The sequence below is a fragment of the Mus musculus genome, chromosome 7 (genome assembly GCF_000001635.26).
Source record: "Mus musculus strain C57BL/6J chromosome 7, GRCm38.p6 C57BL/6J".
NCBI classification, from domain to species: domain Eukaryota; kingdom Metazoa; phylum Chordata; class Mammalia; order Rodentia; family Muridae; genus Mus; species Mus musculus.
The window spans coordinates 58,653,835-58,676,988 of record NC_000073.6 but is presented as its reverse complement, the minus strand read 5'-3'; the positions used below and the strand labels follow the sequence as shown (position 1 = coordinate 58,676,988).

General features: G+C 44.3%; 1 protein-coding gene across 4 annotated transcripts in view; it reads right to left on the bottom strand.

Annotated features, from left to right (window-relative positions):
• The window catches only part of Atp10a (ATPase, class V, type 10A), a 174,103-nt gene extending 153,256 nt beyond the window's left edge, over positions 1 to 20,847 (bottom strand). Inside the window, exons 1-2 of one of the 4 annotated variants that reach the window (XM_006540581.3) lie at positions 20,807 to 20,847; positions 18,074 to 18,630 (exon numbers count right to left, since the gene is read on the bottom strand). In XM_006540581.3, coding sequence (XP_006540644.1) covers positions 18,074 to 18,534 — 461 coding nt within the window. In that variant the 5' untranslated portion in view covers positions 18,535 to 18,630; positions 20,807 to 20,847. Of the gene's footprint in view, positions 1 to 18,073; positions 18,788 to 20,655 lie in introns of those variants that run through there. The other 3 variants (XM_006540580.3, XR_882009.2, NM_009728.2) reach the window with 3 other exon arrangements.
• Between the last annotated feature and the right edge of the window lie 2,307 nt (positions 20,848 to 23,154).

The window sequence follows — 23,154 nt, the reverse complement described above, 5'->3', positions numbered from 1 at the left end:
CTAAGAGTCATAATGTGACAAACGGTCCTACCAGGAACCAAAACATAACTTCTGAATGCGTGTTCTTAACAATTATTAGAAGTACAAACACAAAATGCTTAACAATAGTGAAATCAGGCGGGCATGTAGCGCAGCTGTTATGTATGTACCAAGGTTTGGTCCTCTGCACAGCAAGGAATAAAAAAAACAGTAATAGCTGGACCTAGTCACATACATCTGTAATGGCAGCTCTCAGAAGTAGAGAAAAAGAATCAAGAGGCCAGCTAGTACAACACAGAAAGACCTGGTGTCAAACAAGCAAACAAACAAACAAGCGCCCTGAGAACTACAGAATACCCAGAGCGAGACCTTGTCTCAAAAAAAAAAAAAAAAAAAGGCAAAGCAAAAGAATCAAACGAAGCAAAGCTTTTTGAATGACTCCATTCAAATATGACACATTAGGATTCCTGCCATTTCATTAACTCCTCTGGTGTGGAATTCCTTTAGAGGCTGTGATTTCTCCCAGAGGAATACTGTCTGGTTAGGGAAGAAAAGCAGACTGGGGAGTTTCATTGTGGGGCTTGGTCACTCAGCCCACCCCTGCAAAGCTGTTCTTACCCCGAGGACTTTCTAGGAAAGCCCTACAGTTCCCACAAGCCTGATGCTGAAGTACAAATAAGGCCTGCCCTCTGAGTGCTGGCATCTGCTTATTATGGAAAAGGCCTCAGGTCCCCAGAGGACCCGTGTATTCCATGAGGCTTCCCACAGCATCTTGGTGACGAAGCTCCCTCCCTGCAAGGCTGGTCCTGATTTATATCCCTTTAAGAAACTAGAGACTTATGTTTTTGAGTTTTCATTTTTATAATTATTTGTAGGCAGAAAATGATTATTTTTCAGAATCAGAAGAGATAGGAGAAAACCAACAGGTAAGCTTCCTCTGACCTACACACACCCACACACACACACACACACACACACACACACGCACGCACGCACACACGCACACACACACACATTTAGAAAGACCATTTCAAAGGCACCATTAAATGAGTCAGTGAATTAAAATCACTTTATGTTTGAAAAAAAAAAAGCAATTAGGCTGAGGCAGACAGATTACAGCCTTGACTACATAGTGAGTTCAAAGTCCTCCAGGGCTAAATAAGTGAGACTCTTAAGACAAACAAACAAAAACCAAGGTATATTTACAAACCAAGTCATCATATACGTAACACTGTTAAACTGTTAATTCAAACAGTGCCTTGCTTTTACGTTTTCAAAAAGATTTTATGTGCAGTCCCCACTGTTATACCTGGGATTGTGTGCAGTCTTCAAAGTCACCCTAGGATTACATGCAGTCCCCACAGTCATCCTGACATTATGTGCTGTCCATACTCTACTGTGTTGCTCAATAAAGCTACACAAGCTAATGGTAGCTTTGTCTTGGCTGGAAGAACATCTAGACCACATTGAAGACCGGTCATACTGTGATGTAAAGGTTTTGGTAAAACAAAAATTGCAGTATGGAACTAACCAATACACCCCCGGAGCTCGTGTCTCTAGCTGCATATGAATCAGAAGATGGCCTAGTTGGCCATCAATGGAAAGAGAGGCCCATTGGTCGTGCAAACTTTATATGCCTCAGTACAGGGGAACGCCAGGGCCAGGAAGTGGGAGTGGGTGCGTAGGGGAGTGGGTGGGGGAGTGTGTGGGGGACTTTTGGGATAGCATTGGAAATGTAAATGAAATAAATACCCAATAAAAAAAAGTCAAAAATTAAACTACAATAAATGCTTTGCTATATTTATCCCCCTCCCCCCAAAAAAATGCAGTATGTCTACAAAGAGGTGCATTGGGCATAAGGGCACCTGCCTGTCAGATGATCTGTACCCTTTCAGTGTTCAGGGCCTTATTCCTCACAAGACATGGAGGGGCTTCCATCTGCTTAGACAGTAGTACTCCTCAGGTTAAAATGAGGAGAGTGATTGTAAAACGCTGCATCTGTCCAGCACCTACCCGCTGGCAGGAGTTCTGCTTTATAGAGATTTTAATTATCCCTGGCTAATTTAAAGTATATAAAAGAATTCCTTATAAGCATGTAAAAACAACTTGGTCTGAGAAGTATTTCAAAACATAATTATCTCCAGTGGAAGAACAGCCAGAGAATTTGTATGGGGCAATGTATATGAACTTTACTTCTGCAAATGCAATCCAAGTAAACTTAGAAGGCTAAGGATGTTCTAAAAATGTAGAAATCAAAATAGCATCTGCGATTTTTCCTGTAAGTTATTTCACTCTGCTATATATAGCAAGGAGGTCTTGAACAAACAAGCCTTCTGGGTTCCCCTGTTCCAGGAACCCAGCAGGAAGAAGCTGGCCACCACGAACTCTGAAGGGCAAAGAGCCTGCAGGTCCCACCATCTCAGTCTCCCACAGCCAAGGAATCCAGATGTGTGGCTAAGCCTTGCCTTCAGAATGTTCTTTCAAAAATGCTTTTTAATACCTGCCCAAATGATGTTCAGAAGTGGGACTATGTCAAACAGAACAAGAATATCATATTGCGGGGGTGGGTGGGTATGGGGGACTTTTGGTATAGCATTGGAAATGTAAATGAGCTAAATACCTAATAAAAAATGGAAAAAAAATATCATATTGCGCAGTTGTGGCTCATGAGCATCAAGTCACAGGAACTATGGAAGTCACTGTGATAGCTAAATATATGGCTGCACACCTAATAGTGTTGACCCTCTAAGATGAGACCACCTGAACACTCTCGTCAGGAAAGACACAATCCGCAGAGGTTGATAGTCACTATAATGAATTATGGGCTCAAGCCAGTCCATGGGAGCTTCATCTATAAAAGAAATACATTAGAAATAACAAGGCCATCTATGAATCCAGTCACCAAGTAGAAAATATATAAGACAAGCCTGAAATAAAGACCAAAGGAGATGATCGGGGTTATATCAGAAGGCTTTTGAAGTCAAGTCAAATGTTTTCTACTGACTAAAGAGTATCAGTTACGAAAATATCTTCAGGGCAGGGAAGGCAAATAGCTAGGCATCAAGTTGTTTGCCTACCATATACAAAGCCCTGAGTTTAACTTGAAACATACAATGATAGATAAATAGGTAGGTAGATTGATAGATAGATAGACAGAGATAGATGATCGATTGATCTTTACTTAAACCAACTACCTACTTTAAGTCTCTAAATTTATAATAATAAATGTTTAAATGAAATAGTGCCTAGAAAAGTGGCTGACTGCAAACTGAAGCAAGCATTGTTGGTGGGAGTGCAAACCACTCCAGTAATTAAGGAAATCAGTCTGGAGTTTTTTGAAAACTAGAAGTAAGTCTACCACATGATTCAGCCATATACCTAAAAGATGCTATATTCTCTTTATCCATGTTCATTCTTCTCTATTCACGATAGCCAGGGAATGGAAACAGACTAGATGCTCCTCAGCTGATAAACAGATAGTTAAAGTGTGGTACATATCACAATGTTATACTATTTAGCTGTTAAGAAAAAAGATGTTATGTAATTCTAGAGATGAATGGGTGGAGCTGGAATCAGTGAATCAGAGTGAAGTAACCCTGACCCAGAAAGACTAACATCGTATATTCTCTATCATAGGTGGATGCTAGCTTTCAACCTTTGGATATGTGAATACCTAAATTATGAGTACACACAGAACTCAGGAGACAAGTAAGAGACAGTAGGTAGGTAGTTTTTAAGAGAGAGTTGAGGGCTGGAGAGATGGCTCAGTGGTTAAGAGTGCTCTTCCAAAAGTTCTGAGTTCAAATCCCAGCAACCACATGGTGGCTCACAACCACCCGTAATGAGATCTGACTCCTTCTTCTATATCTAAAGACAGCTACAGTGTGTTGTATACATAAGATAAATAAATAACTAGGAGAGAGAGAGAGAGAGAGAGAGAGAGAGAGAGAGAGAGAGAGAGAGAGAGAGAGGATTGATAGAAGGCAGCTGGCATGAAGGGGGAATGGGAACTAATAAAGGGTTAAGTAGGTTGGAGGATGGGAGGAAAGGGGAAAGAGACGATAGGGCCAGAAAACTAACACTGAAGACGTTTGAAAAACTCAAATGGAAGCATTCTACACACACACACACACACACACACACACACACACACACACACGCACACACACACACGCACACGGGGTTTAAGTGAAGTTACTCTATAATTTGGGGGGGGGACTTTAATTCTCCCAGATACCATGGGCTAGCAAATAAAAAGCCAAATGTCAGGAATTACTTCTTTTCATTTTGTTTGTCAGTGACATTCAATGGATCCCAAACTATAGGCTGTTGCCATTGCTCTGAATTATCCTGCAGAACTTGATGGTAAGCCCCTACTCTGAAAAATACCACACATTCAAGCCAGAGAGTATGGTGAAATCAGGCTCGTACTGAACTGCAAGCTTCATGCCTACTGGCTAGCTTTCACAGTCCTAGAAGGCATTATGCTCACTTACCTATCTTTAAGCTGTAATAAGAACCAGCCTGGCAAAACATGTCATCTGGTGCAATAGTGGCATGAATATTACGGGAACAACCAACAATTTTATGATTGGATTTACAGCCCACTCCACAAGGTCAACTTATTCCAGCTACTACTAATAGTGCCAAGAATCTGAGGCCAGGCATCTCATAGACTTCAAGGAAGAGCCTACTGTTCTTATTCTGCTAAATCAACATAGTATTAAACAGACTCCCAATGACTTGTGTAGCAATAGATTAGTGTGTCTCTCAACCCTCATCAGGGAAGCTTCTTTTTACCGTAGATGGTGATTCACACAGAGGCCCAGAACTCATCAACATGCAAAGAGTAAGAGATTGTAGAGTGTTCCGCAGAACGTGAGACACATGAATCACATACTCCTCCTCTCATTGAGGTGGGTAGAATGATTGTGACTGCTGTGCATGACTACTACACAGAAACAGTGCTTTCCAGTTACAACAGAGCAGTTGCACATATTAATTGTGACAATGGTTGTGATAGCACACATGATATCAAAGCCAGATAAAATCCCTGCATAGAAAGAGGCAGCGGCAAGGTGTTGCACCCTTAGATGAGGAGCCGTTGGCAAGAGACGGCAGTTTGGAAAGGTAGTTTTCTTCAGGAAAATATCTCCTGAAGATGCCATGGATGCTCTAGCAAATGTCCCTACAGTCATGCACATACTGGTGATAGCAGTAAGTGGATCCTGTGGGAGGAGTGGTAGACAAGGGGTAAAGAGTTGGAGGAGAGGGAATGGGAGTTGGATGCTTGTATGGAATTCTCATTCAATAAAATAAAGCCAAAACATATTGTAAAGAGTGCCTCTATCTTGCATGTGGAGGAGATATGGCCTTGCTGGGAGGAAATATGCCACAGGAGGTAACGTCTGAATTTAGCGTCTTACCCCAAGAGAGTTTGTTCTCCTCTCTTTGCTTCATTCTTACAGCTAAAGATGTGATCTCCCAGCTTTCTGTCCCTGCCACCATGGCCGCTGCTTGCTGCCATGCCTCTACCCTGCCATGATGGTCTCTTACTGCTCTGGAACCTTAAGCCAAAATAAACATTCTCTTAAGTTGTTTTGGGGCATTGTGTTTTCCCACAGCAACAGGAAAGAAATGACATATTATGGATCTAAAAGAATTCCCAAAACTAAGTACTTACTCCCTCCTCCCACACATCATCCTGTCAGGAAAGGCATAGTGAAATGAATAGTGTATCACAAAGAAAAAAATATATAAATGATCAATAAACAGTTGAGAAGCACACAGTATGTTTACAAATCAGGGAGACACCAACTATAGTTGCTGTGAGAGTCCAACCTCTCCGTGGTCAGGATGGCTGTCATCACCAAAAAGAATGGCATCAAATGCTGCTTAGCATTTGAAATAAAAGAAACTTTATATACTGCTGGGGCGGGGGAGGGGGATAGAAGTGATAACTAGTGCAGCCACTGTACACAGCAACATGCAGGTCCCACAAAAGCCTGAAAAATGAGCTCCTGTGCTATCTCCAGCTACCCACTCTTAGGTGTATATTTAAAGGATCCTAAGACAACAAACAGATACCTGCACATCCATGTTTACTCACAAAACCAAAACACAGGAGCCTAGATGTTCCTCAATAAATGAATGGATAACAAAAATGTGGTGTGCAATACTTAGCTGTAAAGGAGAGTGAAATTGGAACACTGGAAAGGATGGATCTACAGGGGAAGATGGTGAAAGAACAAGAGGCCTATGGAATACATACAGCATGAAAGCTAGGACTATTTAGGGAGAGGAGAGAGACCAGCAAAAGGAAGGGAGAGAGGATGTGAGACTGGAAACAAAAATAGAACAAAGACTAGCCAGGCAGGGGTGGCTCATACCTTTAATCTCAGTACTCAGGAGACAGAGGCAAGCAGATCTCTGCATTCCAAACCAGCCTGACCTACAAAGTGCCAGGAGAGCCAGGGTTAAACACATGAAGGGAGCAGGGGTGGGAGTGGGGTGAGGGTGGGGGTGAGAGTGGGGGTAGACATAGTTTAATTAATGTTTTGAAGCTGGAAATAGAGCTCTCTGATGGAGTGCCCAGCACCAGGGGAAAAAATCAAATTCATAGCTTTACTCAGACACCAGCTTCCATTTTGAGCCTTTGTAGTAAAACTGGAGGAATGGGAAAATGGTGACATGAGCTCAAAGTGAGGAAGAGGCTCAGCAACAGAGTAAGCCCTGGTATCAATACTCGGCATTACACAGGGAGACTTGGAGGGGAGTAAATGAACTGTACACAAGAATTCTGCACTGTTTTTATAACTTGCCTATGTGTCAAAAATTATCTCAAAACAAAGTTAGCAAACACAGCAAGCTAACTGTTTCTCATAGGAAGACAAAAGAGAGACCACCAGCAAGCACTTCTGGCTTTCTGCTGTGTTTTGTTGTGTTTCTATTTGAGCTGTACAAAGTAAGAACCATTCCCACCTTCCAGCATTTCAGGAGGTGCAGGGAAGGCCCCCAAGCATTGCCTTGTCACAAAACAAGGAAACAGCATGTGTCTCTAAATAAAGTGGAGATACCACCTGTTAGTACCAGGACTCTCCAAGCCCTGGCCTCACTATGTGACCCTTGACCTGCATTGCCAGGCCAACACCCTCAATCCCACAACCCACTTGGCTCAGTTCCTACCATCACTGGTGTAATGTCATTTTCTGTATAAATTAGGGGATCGCCCCCTCTTCTCTCTTTCTTTCTTCTCTTTCTTCTCTCCCCCTCTTTCTTTTTCCTCTTCTCTGCCCTTCTACCCGCTTCGCCGCCCCTCTACGTCTGTACAATAAACCTCTACCACGTGGAACAACCTTGGCCTGGTCTGCTGTTTGGTTTTTCCGCCATATATATATATATAGCTTGATATTAATTAATTCATAAAACCACCTATGAACATAGTTTTGGCCAAAGCAAATTTAAACCTAAGCCTGATGAAGTTCTAAGGAAATGTCTAGACACATGGTAAGAAAGCTACAGGTGTCACCAGCAAGCCACAGGCCCTATAGCACAAATAGCCCAATTGCTGAAAGTAAATTCTAAAGCCAAACCAAGAGAAATGGGCAGGAAAAGGATTATAATGGCAATTTACATATTGAAAGAGGTCTAAAAATTTACCAGCTAATTGCAACAAATAGACTTTATGTGGATCAGATTCAAACATACAGATTGAAAAACGAATCCACTTAAGACCTGTGGATATTCAAAAACTGGGCTATTTAATAATTTAAAGAACTTAAGAGTTTTAGGATTGATGATGGTACTTTTAGGTTCATTTACTACAACTGGTCAGGTTCTTATTTTTAAAGCATCTACAGATGAAATTTTGCAATGACTGATAGTTGCTTCAAAATAAGTTGAGGGTGATATGGAGAACTATGCTTATGAGACCACCTTGTACTACACAGAGAGACCCTGTCTCAGAAAACTGAGAAGGTGAGAACATAGACAAAACAACTCTGGCCATAACACAGAGGCTTCACAAGCCATTGAGACTTTGGGCCCACATCCTTCTTTTCCCGCTAACACTATTTCCCTGAGTAACACTAGAGTTGTAAACAGCTTTGCCACTCCTTAGGAGTCCAATTACCATATGAAAGGTGAAAGAACCTGGGCTTTCCCCAGGCCCATTAAAACAAAGCTGCCTCCTCCCAGTCAAAAGAATACAATGCCAGTGCTACCTCAGGGCCCCAAAACTACACACTAAGGTCTCTTTTTTTTTTTTAAAGTAAAATCAGGCAGGTATGCTGGTGGGAGAGACCTCAACTCAGGAACTCAAAGCTCTGTAGAAGAAGAGAGGAGCTCACCAGGAAAGAGACAGGAAGGTAGGGACACAGAGGGAGAAGAGCAGTAGGAAGTCAGGATACAGAGCAAGGCACTGTGGAAGGAGAGAAGAACAAATGCTTAGGAGAGAGTCACATTCTCAGCTCTACTGAAACAACCACCCAGGAAGATCAGTGAGCACAAGTTAGAAGCTGCCCTGGCTCCCTGAAGCAACTGAGAATAAAAGTAATGAAGCAGGGCAATTTCCATAGATAGATAGACAGACAGACAGACAGACAGACAGACAGACAGACAGACAGACATGACTGAGGTCACACAGCAGACTGAAGACAAAGTCAAGCACAGAAGTGTATCTCAGTTGTAGAACACTTAGAATGTGTAAAACTAGGTTTAATCCCCTGTAGCAGGAAAAAAAAAGATAACTCAGATAAGATGTAGGGAAGTAAGTGATGACTTAGGTAGGGTTTGTATAAGAAGGGATGTCGAACCTAGCACCAGGGCTCCATGCACAGTGGGGCTCATTTATGATATACTCCTCAGTCACTGTTGCCTAGGGAGGTTTGTCTATGGAGATCTGTTGCCTACAGCTGAAGGGATGAGAATGCTGGTTCTAGTGTGTTAGATTGATTTTAAAAGACAGCTGTTTAAAGACAGGAGTAGGAAAGAAAGAGGCTTAGCCTGACCTTACTCATACTGAAGGGGCATCTTATCGCCCACAAGTGCAGGTGACCACAACACACACAAGAGAAGGTCCCTTATATGGGGCAGAAAAGCCTTCTGTAGTCCACAAAGGATGCTAAGAAGTGTAGTCCTTCAGCAGGAAACTATCATTCCTTAATCTGAGAGGGTAGACAAGCGTGGAGAGGCTAACTTTTATTGCTATTATATAGTTTTCTGTTATCTCCCATCATAGAGTATCCTGTGTATGTTGTCAAAGTTAAGTCTAAATGAGTGTTAACATTCTGTCTAAGCTCCACCCACAGTTACCTGGCGACAGGCAAGCTCCACCTCACAGTTACCTGGCAACAGCCAGGTATGCTCCGCCCCACAGTTACCTGGCAACAGCCAGGTAGGCCTGACCCACTATAAAAAGGGCTGCTTGCCCCTTCCTCGCTCTCTTGCTTTCTCTTGTTCTTGCTTTTCCTTGCCCCTGTCTCCCAATCCCTTTACCCCTCTCCATGGGCTCATGGCTGGCCTCTACTCCTCTACTCCCCTACTCTCTCTGTCTTTCTCTGCCTCTACAACACTTTTGATTCCCCTCTCCATGCTCTGAATAAACTCTATTCTATACTATATTGTCCTGTGACTGGTCCCTTGGGGGGGGAAGGAATGCCTCAGCATGGGCCCACTAAGGCAACTCCTTCCTCCACACCTCACCACACCTCCATAGAACATATCCCCCAGGAAAGTCCTGGGCTCAGGCAGTTCTTGGACCTATCCTTCCAGAGTACATTGCATGATAGCTTCATTACAGGACAAAGAGGCACGGGAATAAGATCTGCCAGAAGTTGGCTGCTTCTGCCTCTGATGCATAGGTCGTGTAGGCCAAAGCAGGGGAGAAAAAGACCAAAAATAAAACCTCCTTATCTAAAGACGAATTACATGCCATGTCTCACATGACAGAGGGGTGGATTCTCTGGCCCAGTGGAGGATCTCAGATTCTGCACCCACACTGTAAATGCCTCAAACAACAGAGAGGCAAATAGCAATGACTCTGCTCTCAGTATTTCCCAAATTGACATAAAGGGATGCTGTGACCAGGGCAGCCTTGTACCTAAGCCTACCACCTAACTAACATGAGACCACATGATAGTTCAATTTGTCATGCTCTTTACCCTGGCATTCAGTTCTTCCTCTTAAGAAAAGCTAATTTCAGGGACAATAACCTAACCATCCAAGGCCCCTCATTAAAGGAGAATCCCAAATACTTGGTCATCAAACTCACAGTTTTGGAAAATCCTTCAGAATACCAAAATAGTATCTTTGACAGTTTTATTTGTAGAATAACATATGATCCAAGTAGTACAAAGAGTTTGGCAATGATGCTATGGATGTTTTCTAAAACATTCCAAAAGCCAATACTAATTTAATTTTGTTATTTTGCTTTACAAATTATGCCTCTAAACAGGCAGTCTAATTTTAAGCAGGAAGGTATTAAGAAATACGCTTACTGTTGTCAGGACATGAAGACCTAAAGATTTGCCTGTAGACAAAAGGAGTAAAGAGTTGGCTTTAGCCTTCTTTGTTAATTCAATCTGTAAGGTAAATTCTTTATTACAGACGTTATATGACTGATTGTTTTCATCTGTTGGCCGAGTGTATGGAATGGGAAGGTAGATTTTTAAAAAAGGTTCTCTTAGTGGGCTTAGTTTTGAAAATTTTTGTAAAGTAAATAATTTACTCTTCACATGGTAGCCACTGACTTGGGTAGTGACTTGGGATGCTCTAGGATGTTCACTGGTTCTAAAGCTGTGAGTTTCAATCCCTTGGGGATCGAATGACCTTTCACAGGGGTCATATATCAGATATTCTCCATGTTAAATATTTACATTACAATTCCTAGAAAGTAGCGAACTTACAATTATGAAGTAGCAATGAAATAATTTTCTGGTTGGGAGTCACCATAATATAAGGTGTATTAAGGGTTATGGCATTAAGGGAGTTGAGAACCACTGTTCTAGAGTGTTCTCGAAAAGTAACTGTTGAGGAAAAAGCAAGGCAGTCACTATCTCTGGGAGTATACTTTTAAAATGGAAATTGAAAATAATTTCTTTTGGGAGAATACAACTTAAAATTACATTAACTCTTTTCACAGCTTGACATATAAAATGTATTTACTATATAACCTTGGGTTTAACAATTTGATGATAGCAAAATATGTATTGCCATGTTTTCAAATACTATGGTATGGTATGATCATTTAAGGTGACAGTTCCAAATTTTAAAATATTTAGCTTATCAAATTGTGTCTGGTTTTGTTCATTAAATAATAGCTGGTATTGTTAATATTTAATAATATTTAAAACAAATATACAAAGTTCATCATATGGGAAAGCAAAAAATACCACTTAACCATTGTTGTGGTATGAATAGATATGGCCCCCAGACTCATATGTTTAAGTCTTGGCCCATAGGAAGTGTTGTTATTAGGAGGTAGTACCTTGTTGAGTAGGTGTGTCCTTATTAGAGAAAGTGTGTCACTGTGGGGACAGGCTTTGAGGTCTCCTATGTTCAAGCTAGGCCCAGTCTGGCATACAATTTCTTTCTGCTGCCTATGAATCAAGATGTAGAACTCTCAGCTTCTCCAGCACCATGTCAGACTGGAATGCTTCCCACCATAACTGAACCTCTGAAACTGCAAGCCAGCCCCAATTAAATGTTTTCCTTTGTAAGAAATGCTCTGGTCATGTTGTCTCTTCACGGCACTAAAATCCTAACTAAGACAGACACTTTCTATTCAGATTCATTCCTTGGATGCTGACTTTATTTACAAAGCTTCCAAAGAGCTTGTTTCTTGTTCCTTACTTACAGGAGTCTGATGTTAACAAACAGCTAATTATAGAACTTGTATAGAACTTGGGTATAAGGTCAATTGTACAACCGATTTTAACTCATGTTAATCTTGATGTAAACATTTTTCTCATATAACCTTGTCTCTTAATATTCCCCACAAAGTTGTACAGTTATTATCTCCTGATTTATGTTCTATATCTCTGTCAACTATTAAGTTTTATCATAACCCCTTGCATGGACCCTCCTCTGAGACACTCTTAATTGCTGCTTCCCTTATCACCCTACTGTCACCCTTGAAACAGTTACCAAGAGATAAAACAGTTCGGTGACCACTAAAAAGGGCCTAATGAGGCATGGTCAGGCCAACTCATTGCTCTTCTTGCCACTCTAGACATTGATTTGGGGACTCAGAATGACAACAGCTAGACTGGAGCCTTTTTTGCATAGATTAACCTCTCTGTCTCACTAGCTCAGATCAGCTTAACATCCTTCAGGACCACCTTGACTCCTTGTCTGATACAGTACTCCGAAAGTAAAAGGCACTATATCCAACTACTGCTAAGGATGGGAATCTATGTCCTCCTCAAACATTGCTGCTTCCGGGCCAGCAAACCCTGGTTTGAAATGGAATCTAAAGACACAGGAACCAGGCAAGAATTACTCTGGCACCCTCCCACTCTGTCTTTCTCCTTATTATCCTCATACCTATGATTTTACCCTGTCTTTTAAATGTTTCCCTTCGGAACTTCACTCTCTACCCAAAGAAAATGTACCATATAAGCTCTCCCAATACCTATCTCCCTACAAAAGATCCATATATTCCTAAAATATCTGAAAAAAAAAGACCTTTTAGATGCGGTGGCAACACTCTGGCTAAAAGGAACCTTCATCCTTTTACCCTGTCAATTTTTTACACTAGCCCTCTATTTTCTCCTCTGATGCTTTGTAGCTCCCTGCTACTTCTGCTAGCTCATTTTGGTGGAACAATCCTGCCAATGGGATCAGTCACTGTCACCCTGAATCAACTCTATGAACACTCTCTCTCTCCTCTATTCTTCCCTATCCCTCCAACTTCCCAGGAAATCTCTGATTCTGTAAGCAAACCATCTGCTTGGGGGCCTCTCATAACTATTTCCAGGGTCTCTTTAGGAATGGAGGATGAAAATCACCTGATCCAGCATAGCCAATCAAGTTAAGACACACCCCCAGCTACATGACCAGAGGACTCTGAGGTACCCACTCTAACAAAGACTCTCTTCATCAGAAAGCAGTTATAACACCCCTGTCCTGCATTTCTTTATATCCTCTCATAGTTAGAAATGTTGGTTTACTGCTGAAGGTCTATACTTCAGCTTCTCTTGCAGACTACGGAAGTCACTTTCACCCCATAAGAGGCCACCTCCCACCTTCCCTTGGAGACATTTTGGCCATCTCATACATGAGTGACAAGATGCCCATCTTTGTGAATAAACATCGTCCTACCTAGGGTCAGGCAAAACCTCTTTTTTCTTTTCTTTCTTTCTTTTCTTTCTTTCTTTCTTTCTTTCTTTCTTTCTTTCTTTCTTCCTTCCTTCCTTCCTTCCTTCCTTCCTTCCTTTCTTTCTTTCTTTCTTTCTTTCTTTCTTTCTTTCTCTTTTTCTTTCTTTCTGACTTGTCTATCCACAGCTGTGTCCTTTTGATAAGCTACACTGATCACCGTCCAGACAATAGTTAAAGGGTGGGTTCTTCTGTTCCTTTACCGCACAGCCAACCCTCCATACCTGCAGGTTACACATCTAAGGGCCCAACCAACCTAGAATTAAGCCTAAACAATGCAAAAGAACAACTCCTTACATAGTATTTCCAATGTATTAAGTCATCTAGAGTTGATTTAAAGTAACCAGGGTATGTGTGTGTATGTGAGAGAGAGAGAGTTTGATGCAAAGATCTACACTCTTCACATAAGGTATTGAAGCATACTTGGTAATTGGTACCCACATAATCCCTGTTGGACACTTCATCTGTAGATTGCTATCAGCTATACATTGCTGGGACTCTTGCCCTGGACTCCTACCAGAACATACGCTAATGTGGGCTATCCCGCTCTCTCAACCCCTGTCCCAGAGACAGATATTTCTCAAGCCCATTAAGTGTGGCTCAGGGGATCTCCCTAAATAGAGTCTGCAATCCAGTAGAGGATAAAACGTGTTCAGAACATAGACAGTGACTGCTTAAAAGGCATAGCCTAGGAAGCTGCACTCCTGGCAAGCACTATAGAGGATCCTCGGCGCAAGGAGCTCAAGAGCCCTGTGACTGGGCAGCAGAAATACAAAATGCCATATGAAGAGTGACATGTCATTAATTCACCTTCAAGGACAAGGACCTGGGTAAGGGCTTTTATGCTTTGAGCTCAAAGTATTGGCTCTCACCCATCGTCCCAGCTACTCAATGACTGAGGCAGATGGGTTACTTGAGCCCAGAAGTCAGAGCAAGCCTGGGCACCAGACTAAGATTACACATCTCAAACACAGAGAGAGAGTGAGACACATACACAGAGAGAGAGAGAGAGAGAGAGAGAGAGAGAGAGAGAGAGAGAGAGAGAGAGAGAAAGAGAGAGTGAGAGAGAGGGAGAGAGAAAGAGAGAGAGAGAGAGGGATGGAGAGAGAGAGAGAAAGAAAGAGAGAGAGAACAGATCTGATTGAATAAATACCTCATTTGCACTGTAACTGAAACATGGCACCTGGAATAGGCACAAGAGAAGACAGACTTCCACATTTTACAGTAGCCTGTGGCTTCCTGTGCTTACCAAGGTACTAGTCAGAGTGACCTAACCGAGGTCTCTTCCTGAGCCCACTGAATTCGGTGACCCATGAGTCAAGGTTCATATCCGTCTTCACTCCATATGCCTTATAATTCATTCTTGGTCTCCCTATGCCCTGGCCCATGTGCTACTCCATTTCCACCATCACTGATCTGCAGCACCCACAGCCTCTGCACATCTCTGGTCACATCCCTCTCTGGTCCTTACATGGCAACTCCAGATCCTTACCTATCTTCTTCTCTAAGAGGTGTTTCCTAGTAATCACTCTGCTTCTCAGGATTAAGAGCCCAGCCTAGGGCCTCGCTCAGGGCCCTAACAGCAGCCCTGGATGGAACTCAGCTTCCTCCTCCTTTCACACAAAGGGCCCGATAATATCAATCCCAAACTTCACAGAATGGAAGAATTTGACCTGTCTTCCCATAACAAGGAAGAGAAGTGGGGCATAAGCCTACAGCTCTTCCCACAGTACGGAAGTGATAAAGGAGGGGGGGAGGGGACTTCTGCATTGGAATGATGAAAGGTCAAAGATGGAGGTAAGATACCTGAGGTAAGGCTCCACATACACATACCATCTCTCTCAAGCCCACAAACTACCCAGTTCCTTCCCTGGAGGAGAAGGAAAACTTCCAAGGGAAACTAAGAAATTAACTTAGAGGCAGGGAGTATGGGGAATATCATAGGCCTCTTTGAAGGCTGTACTAAATGCTCAGGAACCAACTGGAAACCTGAACTTCAGTAGATGTGGGTTTACAATGTCAGTTCTCTGCCTCTGTTTTCTCATCCACAGAATGGGGCGGCAAATGACAAATGGGCCACACTCTGCCAACAGAAAATAAACTATTTCCTAAAGCTAAAGTATTTTTGAAAAGGAGGCTACTGGAATGGCAGGCTGGATAGAAGTGGGAAATACACATTCCCAGATGCAGAGACTTGTTAGAGCCCCACCTTGACGTGTGCAGAGGACAGACACACGGTTGCCTAGAGTTGGAGACACTGAGGGCTTTGTATGAAGATTCCACACTGGCTTGCTGAGGCTTCTGGTGCACAGGATTCAGGAAATTCCATAGCCCTTCCCATCCACGTCATCATGTCTGGTGACTAGCCAATGAGCGCCTCTCCAGAGCAAGCACCGGGCCTTACGCAAATGTGGGCCATCACATAAGCATCACATCTTTGCTATTTCATACTCATTCCTGGGCCTATTCCCAAATCTGCTAAGCCTAACACATTGAAGATGTGATACTTTAGAAAAAAAAAAAAAGTGCCAGTGGTTCTTACAAAAAGTCTAAAAACCGCAAGCATAGGAATGTGAGAAACCTGTTTGAGGCTCAGACCACTCTGCAGTAGCTACAAGTTACTTAACCTCTCAGAACCTTAACACTGCTCAGGCAGTCAAAACATTCAAGTTGACCTAGGCAACACAACATGGACCCATATCAAAAACAAAACAGAAAACTCTCGTATAGAGAAAAGGATGTCCAGTCCTCTAAGTTATCCCAAGGGATAAGTTCAACATCATCACTCATATGTTCAAGGCTCAACTTGCCACTGAAAAGCAGGGCTTCTTAGGGTGTTTTCAGGCATGGTGAAAACTGAACATGAGCTGGGGCAGTGGTGGCGCACACCTTTAATCCCAGCACTCGGGAGGCAGAGGCAGGCGGATTTCTGAGTTCGAGGCCAGCCTGGTCTACAAAGTAAGTTCCAGGACAGCCAGGACTATACAGAGAAACCCAGTCTCGAAAAAAGAAAAAAAAAAAAAAAACTGAACATGAAGAATATCATCCAACTAGGAAGCCATGTCCAACAAGGTAAGCCAGAGACAAACAATGAACTGAACTACAAATGATGGCCAAGACATCATTTTCTTCAGGGGTGCTCCAGCTGATGAACAGAGAGCTCCAAAGGTGATCTACCTCCATGTGGATATCCAGGTGGGGAATAAAGGGAGAAAGTTCACCAGGAAACCCTGGCTCACATCAGAGCCTTGGGGTTCTGAGAGATGACTTCCATCAGAAGGAAGTAACTCTCAGGTCACCAACCTGGGAAGCAGCCCCTCAAGGTCTCTTTTCCACTGGAAACAAGTTTTGGCCAGAGGGGGATAGTGGTGGCCCACACCCTTAACCCCAGCACTCAGGAGGCAGAGGAAGGTAGATCTCTGAATTAGAAGCCAGCCTGGCCTACTGAGTGAGTTGTGGGTCAGACAGGGTTACATAAAGAAATTGTCTCAGAAAACAAAACAAAAAACAAAAAACAAAAAAAAAAAGAAGAAGAAGGAAGGAGAAGCTGCTGGTCCCTGTGGTTGAATTAGGGAAAACCTGGAAGAAGCTGAGGAAGAGGGCTACCCTGTAGGAGGACTAGAAGTCCCAATTTCCCAATTAACTTGGACCCCCGAGATCTTTCAGACACTGGACCACCAACCAGGCAGCCTACACCAGCTGATATGAGGCCCCCAACACATATACAGCAGAGGACTGCTGGGTCTGGGTTCAATCAGAAAAGATGCACTTAACCCTCAAGAGACTGGAAGGCCCCATGAAATTTAGAGGTCTGGTGGGGTGAGGGGTGGGGACATCCTTGTGGAGAAAGGGTGGGAGAAGGTATGGGATGTGGAAAAGTCGAAGGGTAACCAGGAGGGGAATAAAATCTGGAGTGAAAAATAAATTAATTAACTAATTAATTTTAAAAAGAACTAATGAAAGAGAAAAAGAGAGAGAAGGAAAGAAAGAGAAAGGAAAAAGAGGGGGGGTGGAAGGAAGGAAGGAAGGAAGGAAGGAAGGAAGGAAAGAAGGAAGGAAGGAAAAGATGGCTCGTGGCATGTCCCAGCACTGGGGAAACTAAGGAAGGAAGCTCATCACTAGGTCATCACCCTGAGCTACATTGAGATCCTATCTCAAAAACACTGCAGCAAGGTGGAGAAAGAAGAAGCCTAAGAAAAGGAGAGGCAAAGGAGGACAGAGGGAGAGAGAGGGGCACCGGCAGGGTCAGGGAGAAGGAGCAAGGAGACTAAAAAATGGTACCCAGACTGTGGCGGGATCATAGCTAACTTAAATGGATGGACTGTTGTTTTTGCCTGACCTTCAATCTAATCTGTGCCCGATGAATCAGAACTTTTTGTCCCAAAACATCTATTATCTAAGACCAAGCTATAAATTCCTGTGTGTTAAATGCCATGGTGACTTGGCCAAGGATTGAGGCCAGGACTTCAGGTGATCATATTCTAGGCATAGGGTAAGGGCAGATGTGGATGAAACTAAACACGTGCAACCAGATGCCAACCATTGGTTCGTTCTAGTTTAGAAATTAAGTTTAGTGCTAATCTGGAACAGGGGACCTGTGTGCACCCCTGCATCTTTGAGGATGAATGATTTTCACCTGGCCCAGGCTACTCCGCGGGCCATCCTGGACTCGTGCAAGTCACACTCAACACCCTTTTTTCGGATGCTCAGTTTGGCTCACCTGCTGAAGACAAGGCAGCCCAGGTGGTTGATTTCATGGTCCGAGCGGTGTCGGCTGTAGTCCTCCCACAGGTCTTTGATGGCTGTGACCGCCAGAATGAAGAGCACAGGCGCCAGTGCCAGGCCCGGCTGGAAGGCGTTCACAGCCGGCACAAAGTTGAGCAGCGCGATGAAGACGAAGTACACATTGGCTAGGCGGTGGAACTGCTCGAAGAGATTCTTGGGCAAGAAGGACAGCAGCGTGTACTTGGTGGTCTTGAGGCGGTTGTCGGCCAGGTGCTGGATGCAGCCGCGCATCAGCAGCCGCTCGCCCTTGGGGGCTCCGATCGTGGAGTCCTCGGTGCCCAGAGGCGGTAGCAGGTTGGAGCGCACCGTGCGCGTCCTGCCCTCCCAGCGCCTTCTTCGCGGCCGCCGCCATCCCGAGGATGCGGACTCTTCGGCCGCCGGGAGCTCCCGCTCCATGGCCGCGTGTCGCCGCGCCCGGCTCCTCTGCCGCTCGCGCCAGCCTCCTAGGTGATCATCGCCCGCCGCCCGGGCGCGGCAGCGCGGACTCCCCTCCTGCGGGACGCACAGACACCACAGTCAGCGTGCCGAGCCCCGCCCAGCCCGCGCAGCCTGTCCAGACTTCCAGGTCTACTAGTCCCCGCGGGCAGGAGGTCGCGGGCCGGCTCGGCGCTCTTCCCCTCGCAGTCCCCTCCCGCCACCCAGGCGGCCTGGGCGGTTTCCGCCGAGGTGGCTCCTCTGCCCCGCCCTCACTCAGCGCCCAGATTCAGATTGGGCGGATAGCGGGAAACAAAAAGAGCCCGCGCTGGAAACTTTAGAGAGCTTTACTTTCGTTTCTCTGAGGCATCCAGTTTAGTCCCAGAGAGTTTGCAAACTCACTGTGCCACTAAGAGAGGAAGACTGAGTATCAGTTCGCCCCATCCCCTCCTAGCCCGCGCGCTCTAACTAGAGCAGACAGACTTGATCCAGGACCAGGAAATGTTGTCTGGAGAGCTGGTTTAGGACCTCCTCAAGGCTGGGTCATTTGAAGTTAAACCCAGAATCCTTAGTATACCGATTTTCCAGTTTCCAAATTATGTTTTGAAAAGCGCATTGCCACCTAAGTACTCTCCATAAAGTCACTATTTCTGTCCCCCCCCCCAAAAAAAAACAAAACAAAAAAAAAAACAAAAAAACACCCTACCCTCCAGCTTGCACTTACTTTCAGATATAATTTTTTGGTGAACTGGAAATTTTCTTTTTCTAGAATTACCTTCAACATTCTTTGTTCCCCAAATAGGACTTTTTTTTAAATTTCTTCATAGAAGAGAAGATTATAATATAGATCCAAAGAAACATTTGGGTCACTGTTTCCCTGCCTGGTAAACAAGGACTGAGATTCCCTAGGGCAGTTTTGTTCTAGAGATCTAGAAAAAGACTGGGCAGAGAGGGAGCCTGATGGGCAGCTGAGGGAATGTGAGCAAAGGGTTCCTTTCCTGTTGATGGGAGAGAGGAGTTTACATACATTGAATATTGGGAAATTGAAGGTGACTTTGGAAGGAGCTGGGAAGCATACTACAGGTGAAGTAGGGGCCCACAACTTCCACTCCGTGTGCCTCTTTACAGATACAGAGATGAGAAATGGGGATATTTGTGGTCTAGGAGAGCATGGCTGGCAAATAAATGAGAAATAACTTTGGGGTACTTTGTGTTCAGATTTGAGGACCTTAGCCTCTTCCTTTAACAGGCTAGTCCTTCCTTTCTCTCCCTACCTCAGCACCATTTGCTAGCTTTGGGTACTTCCTCTGAGGGTCCTGATCTGGCTTTACTGAAAAATCACTTGTCTTTTCCTATCCCTCTTTTTGGGTGTCCAACCTTGTGCTCCTTGGTTCACATGCTACCCAGCTATTGGAGGTTATCATCCTTGACCAAGCCCATAGTAGTCAATAGAATCCAGCATTAGAAGAGTAAAGTAACAGCTACGGAAGGAAGGAAGGAAGGAAGGAAGGAAGGAAGGAAGGAAGGAAGGAAGGAAGGAAGGAAAGGAGGGAGGGAGGGAGGGAGGGAAGAGAGAAGGAATGAAAGGGAAGAGGAGAGGAGAGGAGAGGAGAGGAGAGGAGAGGAGAGGGGAAGGGAAGGGAAGGGAAGAGAGAGAAGAGAAGAGAAGAGAAGAGAAGAGAAGAGAAGAGAAGAGAAGAGAAGAGAAGAGAAGAGAAGAGAAGAGAAAATTTCCCTCCCTATCAAATATCCACTCCCAGTAAGAGGTTCAAATTTGAAGGGTGAAACCAAGATAAGAAAAACATTGGGCTAAAGTGTCTGCATTTCCCCCAAAAGAACTCTCATCTCAGGGTTGACAATCCTAAGCCAAAGATTAGGAGAAAATCCAGTCTTTAACACCTGACTCTGCTTTCAACTCCATCATCTAACCTAGTGGAGTTCCAGGTCGGCCAGTTCCTTCATTCCTTGGCGGTCGCTTGTCTTTACAGATATTCCAGGATTGCCCCACAGCCTTCAAGTCAGTTGACCCCCTTTTAAGATCTGTGCTTCATTCAGTCCCCACTGTCAATGTAGTCACATGAGCACTTTATTTCATTTCCTTACCCTCAAGCTCCTAGGAATCCCCCGTTGCTTTCAAAGTCAAATGCTGACTCCTCAGGCAAAGGTCCCTTGAGGACCTCGGGGAACTGGCACCAGATGCTTTAACTCTGCACCTTCTAGTCCCTGCCAACCCCAGGGTGAGAGGCCTCCTTACCCTTCTCAGAACAGACCGTGTCCCCCCGTCTACATTCCATGCTAAGATTCCAAGATTCTGTGAGTCACACTACCCCACCAGTCTGGAATCTTCTCTCACATACTCTTAACCAATCCAAATTCAGTATTTCTAGTTGGTCTTAGCTCATCTTACACACACATACACGCATGCATGCATGCACATACACATGTACACAATCCCAGGTTTTGTGGGACTTTTGAGCTTAGATGTTGCCCACCAGACGAATGCATAGACTTTAGGCTTACTTGACAAGAAACAAGGCTGTGACGTAGCCTGGCCAATGCTTGCCCCTCAAATCTCTGTACTTTTTTAATGGCACCTGGGTTCTGGGTCCTGGGTCCTGGGAAGATCACTGAACCCATCTTGTCCAGTAAGCCTCTTTTCATCACTGGTATTTACCCTGGCATTGTTGTGGGCAGCAGGAATGAGAAGGAAAACTGTCCAAGTCAAGAAACATACTTACAGCACTGAGATCCCAGCAGGAAGAGAATGCAACCCACAGTAAATCTTGAGAACCACTCAAGAGTCATAAGTGGGACCCTGTAGGGGTATAGGAGAGGTAAGTGAGAGGGAGTCTACAGGGCATAAAATCTGGATGAGGCAAAATCTGTGGTAGAACCAGGGACAGGAGATTATTCTGCACAAAGGCCTCAGAGAAGGACAGATCTAGAATTGAAATCGACGCAGGTAGGATTCTGTCTGCCATTCATTCAGAAACCCACAGTCCTTCCTCCTCCCCAAGTCTGTGCTGGAGTATGAGAATACCCCATGAACATCACCATATCCCAGTGTAGTCATCCCTAGAAGGAAGACATGAACATGCTGGAGCACAGAGCACAGGACACATAAGCATGCAGCTGCTGCCTCCGTGGAAAGAAGCCAGGAAGGAGACTTTCCAACAGCCCTAAATACAAGCCTGACCAAGGCTAGGAGTGATGCAGATGTCAAGTATAGGTAGTCATAGGAGTCTAGGTCCAGCAGGGAGATGTATGTCTGGAGCTAAGTAGGGGAGCAGAAACGTGACATCACATAGGTATATAAATCCTGGTGAGAATTTTGACTTTAATATTAAGTGCAAAGGGAGGCCTTTCAGCAAAAAAAGCATGTCATTGGACTCAGGTTTGTGACTCAAGGACCAGAGTAGAAGCAAAGGGGGCAGTATAGTAAGAAGTCACAGCCGGGCAGTGGTGGAGCATGCCTTTAATCCCTCCCAGCACTTGGGAGGCAGAGACAGTCGGATTTCTGAATTCAAGGCCAGCCTGGTCTACAGAGTGTGTTCTAGGACAGCTAGGGCTACACAGAGAAACCCTGTCTTGAAAAACAAACAAACAAACAAAAAGTCACTGCAGGGCAGATAGGGGACAGTGGCTCAGGCAGGTGGTTATGTGGAGGTGAAAGGGGGCTGCTTAGGGCAAGAGGATTTAATATTAGTTAGTATATCAAGGAAAGAACTGCATATGGCCAAGCGGCTGAAAGTGGAGCTGTCATCTGATGTGTCAGGTTGGGGCTGTTGTAGCTTTCAAATCTACTGGGAAAGACCAAAGACTTAGTCTCAACTCACATTTAAATTGACTGAATCTATCCTTACTTCGAGCAGGCTAGCAGCCTTAGAGTCAATCAGCATGCTGTGCTGAAGGGGGCTAAAGGAAGGGTTCTCAAAGGTGGGTATCAACGATGTACATTACAGTTATCTATGAAATCTACACCTGGACATGAAAATTGTTTTACTCCCCTCAGCTGTTTCTCTTTCCCACAATATAGTAATAAAAAGTTCACTCGTCCCAGTCCCACAGCAATAAGTGAGTGTACAAAAGCAAAAAGCAAGCTGTTAAATACCTCATAGCACAAACACCATTATCCCATTCTCATCTCACCTGCAGGCCCCTAGGGTCTCACAAGCATTCCAGGGCAACAGTCAATAGCTCTTAAGGGATGACTAGTGCCTTATTAAGTTGCTTTAGCCATCACAGGGGACTTGCATGTAAATTATTACACAGGTCTGAGCACTCTAGGGGAAGTATCTCTAATAAGTGGGATAGAACAGTTTATTTGGGAGAAGGCAATAACACAGTATCATCAGGTTAGAGCTGACTGTCACATTCCCACAGGGTGATGCCACAGGAACCGAGGTAGACAGGAAGGTCAAGTCTAAGAGGAGAGTTAACCAGTCAATATGCAAGAAAGAGTGGGAGAGAGCAGAGTTGTCAGCACGCAGGGTTTCGCTACCCTTTGTGAGGGACAGGGTTTGAATCTATATTTGCTGCAGTTGCATAGAAGCATGGGTCCCCCATGACAAAAGCAAAGGACAAGAGGAATGGTTTGTCCTT